The 4,420-nt window shown below is 37.7% G+C and overlaps 1 protein-coding gene across 1 annotated transcript in view; it reads right to left on the bottom strand.

Annotated features, from left to right (window-relative positions):
• SLC40A1 (solute carrier family 40 (iron-regulated transporter), member 1) overlaps nt 1-4,295 on the bottom strand; it is a gene marked incomplete at its 5' end in the record, with an annotated part of 13,764 nt that extends 9,469 nt beyond the window's left edge. Inside the window, one exon of the mRNA XM_009706404.1 lies at nt 4,228-4,295. Within this exon, the coding sequence (XP_009704706.1) occupies nt 4,228-4,295 (68 nt within the window). The remainder of the gene's footprint in view (nt 1-4,227) is intronic.
• Nucleotides 4,296-4,420: the final 125 nt, after the last annotated feature.

Genomic DNA, 4,420 nt, shown 5'->3' with positions numbered 1-4,420 from the left:
GGGGGTTAGGCTGTTTTCTTGCTTTGTTTTTAAAATTTTTGTGGTTTTTTGGTTGTTTTTTATGTCTACATCCTGTCACCATTGATTTTATCCTAGTATCACTAAGATCACCTGTCCTAATCAAGTGTAACATTGCAGCTTGTAATACTACATCAAAAATCCCAGATATTTTCTGTTATATTATTACGGGACAAAGTCTGTTACCAGTCACATCCCACAAGCCTCAGAAAGCTCACATACATTCTCCAGCACAAATCAAATATTACCAGCAGGTTTATTGATTACCGATACTATTTAAATAACTTTTCAAGATGGCAGTTTGCTCTTAGATGACCAAAGCTTAAATGCTGCTTTAAAACACAAGATCCAGTCAAGTCAAAGCAAATCATAACACAATTCAGGACAGACATGAGTAAATCAAGGAAGGTGTTGTCCTAAATGTTAACTGAAATCAGTGGACTTAAGCTCTCTCTTTTTGACAATATTAAGCATTGGCATATTACTAAGAAGCAGAACATCAGAGCTTGTTTAACCTATTGCAAGCTCATTGCTAGTTCAACGTATTTAGCCTATTGCTAGTTTCACCTAGTGCTTAGAATAAAAAAACCTGTCATGTTCTGATACCACTTACTGCAGGTGAAAAAAAGAAGCCCAAAATGCTAAACATGTCCAAGTGAGGTAATTTTCATACTACTCAAGACATTTTTAAGTTTGCTACCAAACTTGCTAATGAATACATCGAGGTTCTTATGTTGTCACATGATGGGAGCCACATCTCACTTTAGTTTTAAACATATTGCAAGAAATGCACTACAGAAAATGCTTTATGTAATCAACAACAAAGCAGATTAATAGAAACCATTCATACTATTATAGAGCACACAGTTTGTTTAATAAAGGTCCCCAATGTTAGTCTTTTATAAACCAAACATGAAACTGTTTTCTTCTATTGCCTTAAATAAGCAATTGATATGTGATACAGCAAATAGTACAAATTTCTAAGGACCTCAAATATTCTAAAGGGCTGAGGGAGGTGCAACATAAAAGCACGTTGAAAAAGCAGTCTGCCAAATCTAACATATAACACAGCAATCAAGAGATACATAAAAAGCACGCTATTTGGAGGGTTAAAATTGCAAAGTTCGATTAAAGTCTTGAATGCAGTATAGATGCACAACAAGAATTGGCCTTTTAATGTTACCGAAGTTCTCTGAAGGAGGTTTCTTCAAACATTGTAATGTGTAAACATTCACATTTGTTTCCTTAACCATAGGCAGAAAAAAATGACATGCCAATCAAGTGGGAAGAAAAGTTTCACCTGTTCAAGGAAAAGCTCTGGGTATTTTATACATTTTCTAACTAAAACCAATGAAAAAATGCAAATATAAGCATAATTAGTTTAGATGTGACCTCTTGTATATAATAAAACAATTTTCACTCTCCAGAGATACCTAAAGTCTTCTGTAAAATGTGTTCCACTTTTAGCCCATGGTTCATAGAAATACATAGAAAGCATTCCAGCAATGAAAACACAGGGATATAATTTCCCAAAGTCTAGCATTCACTTAATATGACCCAAAGTATCTCTTTACTGAATTTCATTTAAAATACATGCAGGTGGATTAACTAAGTTTTGATTTTCCTGGGTAACTGTTTATTAAGCTAGAAAAATAAACCAAGAGTACTTTCTCATTGAAATTTCAGAACAGAAGTTTGTTTTGTTTTTGTTTTTTTCCTTTACGCAGGGATGCTTCAGTTATTGAATTCTGACACGATGAAAAAGGCATTTTTTTTTAAAAAAAAATTAAGTATGTGAAAGTCAGTGCCAGCCACTACTGTGAGAGTGAAAGACCTGATCTCACCTGAAACTTACAGGAAGATTCCTTTGACTCCAGTGAGACAATGATTTTGCTGTACAGTTGATTTAAGGAGCCTGTGAACTCCATTCAACCTTATCCAACACATTTACCCAGAGTATTTCGATCAGGCCACACAGACAATTTTGGGGGTAATTAAAGCAGTTCCAACCTGGAAGCATGAGTTTCTTTCAGGAATTAAAAACCATAAAGAGCAAGCAAAGATAAATCAGTGAATTACAGAGGTTTGAAGCAGGTATGTAATTTCAAGCTAAGACCTACTGAAATTTAAACAGTAACCTGCCTTCAGAAATGGGCAAAGCCTCAATTATATATACTTAATCCCAGTTTAAACTGTCTCAAAACGTGGATATTTCAGCTGTTTAGTCTCACCATCCTTTTAAAGATGGTTCTTGCTCTTCTGTCATTATAATTATCCTTATAATCATCTCAGACTGAATGTATACAATCCCACCTCAGAACTGAAGCCAACAAGTCAAGCTGCAGCCGGGCTACTGCTTACTGCAAGGCCTCCTGAGGTCTGAGTGGCTCAGATAAAGCTGGGAAGTTGCAACTGACCTCCTGGCAAGCATTAGGCCTGGCACCAGCAAGGTGAACCCAGTCTCATCCTGTTCTTTCTTTACTGCTGAGTGACAGACAGCAATGAATTAAAAACATAACACCAACAGCATAAGGTCCGAGACTCCAGTTCATCAGTGCAATCCAGCTTACTAAGATCAGTGAGGGCAAGCACACATTCAAATGCTTTACTGAACAAGAGCCTAAGACATAGTCTAGACTTTGCTCAAATCTGAACATCTGTGGAGATGCGACACATTTAATCATTTACAGCTTCTGTCTGTATTTGGGAATGGCTTAGTAACGCAGAAACCAAACTAGCGCTCTCGGTTACAGCAAAACCACATTTCTATCAGGTTTTGTATTGTGGATATAGTCATTTTAGAACAAAGATGATCTACTACTTTGAGTTCTGAAGATTAAGGTGCTTGTTGATTGCTCCTGTTAGCAAAAACATTCAGACTACAGGAACAGTAAAGCTTAGGCGATATAGAAGGTACAGTCCTGCGCCCAGTTCTGTCAAAATAAGCTGCGTTTCTGTTGTTTCAGCAGGTTTGGTTGGTTTGAGTCAAGATTTTCAGCACAAAAGAAAACACACTGGAACAAGGAGTATACTATTAATATTGCTAAACAGCTGAACAGACCTCTTGCAGACTAATGTTTGTTATGGTGTGTGACATTGTTTTCAATCTCTGCTTTGTCACCGTTACTCATGTACTCTGAGAGCAGTCCCACGGCCAAGCTTTGAAGCACTCCTCAGTGAGGAACAAGCAGGGTTGGCCCAATTGCCAGTTAAGCACATTGTGGGCACTACTGACAAAAACTGTTGCAGGTAACAACCCTGGCCTCTGAAAAGCAGTGAACCAAACAGAAACATCACCACTCAGCTCCTTCAATAATATTAATAATTGCTAAAATATTGCACTAGTTTAAACAAGTGTTTGGTACCACTCCAAGCCTTTTTCCATTAACAGAAACATCAAGATGACCTTTCAGGTTAGTGAAAGCGAGAAGCTGCCAGAGTTAGGCATGCAATGCTGTAACTATCCATCAGCCATGTGTTCAATGCTATACAAACCACCCATTAAACCAGTCCAAACCCAGGAGTAAGGAGAAAACAGGGAACATTAGGAAGGAAACTTTCCACTTCTTTTTGAGTCAAGCCACTGGATGGAGACTTCAGATTGTATTGTAAAATACATGTACTCTTTGTTTTTTGGCATAGAACCAGAATGCCTATTTTTAGTGCATATTTTAAGATCTTTTTAGTATCCTATGGTGTAGTAAGTTACTTTAGTACAGAAAGCAAGCATTTCAGAAGGCAGTCATTTTGACAGGGAGACATCTGACACTCTCAACACCTTCGCTAATGAGTGGCAGTAATGGGTCCATTGTAAACTTTGAGTATTTCCCATCAGGAAGTGTAGGGAGTATACAAGTCCTCCATATACATGTTGCAATGGACTGTCTTTTATTCTGCTATGGACTATGCTTCATTTCTTTTACTCCAAACTTACCCTATTCAGAGTCTCACTGGTTCTGTAGTTAACTTAAAAGCATGAAAAGGTACAGAACCAGGCCCTCAGAAAACCGAGTACTGCACTAATGAAAACTGACACTACTGCAACATATCATGTAAATATTACAAAGACTTTTAACAGCAAGGTGGTGTAACAAGACCTCTGTAATGGTATGCTATTTTGTGAAGATTTTTGGAAAGTACCAATAACGTTCAGGTAAATCATAGCTAGATTAATAAAATCCTACTTCTACCAGGCCAATATTTACTTACCCAAGTGGACAGTGCATGTCCAAGATAAAGAAGAAACTTTGCGGATGTAAAATAGGCAACCACAGATCCTAAATAAGAAATAAGAAAGAAATGCTAAAGGAGATTCGGGTACATCCACCGCATTTCGGAACACACTGGGCACTATTCGCTGCCGTGGAGGAACCCAACACCGCTTTCAGAGCGAAGCCACCAC

This window comes from Cariama cristata, unplaced genomic scaffold, assembly GCF_000690535.1.
Source record: "Cariama cristata isolate BGI_N322 unplaced genomic scaffold, ASM69053v1 scaffold13908, whole genome shotgun sequence".
NCBI classification, from domain to species: Eukaryota; Metazoa; Chordata; class Aves; order Cariamiformes; family Cariamidae; genus Cariama; species Cariama cristata.
Note: the sequence above shows the minus strand (reverse complement) of the source record. Positions and strands in the feature narration are given on the sequence as shown.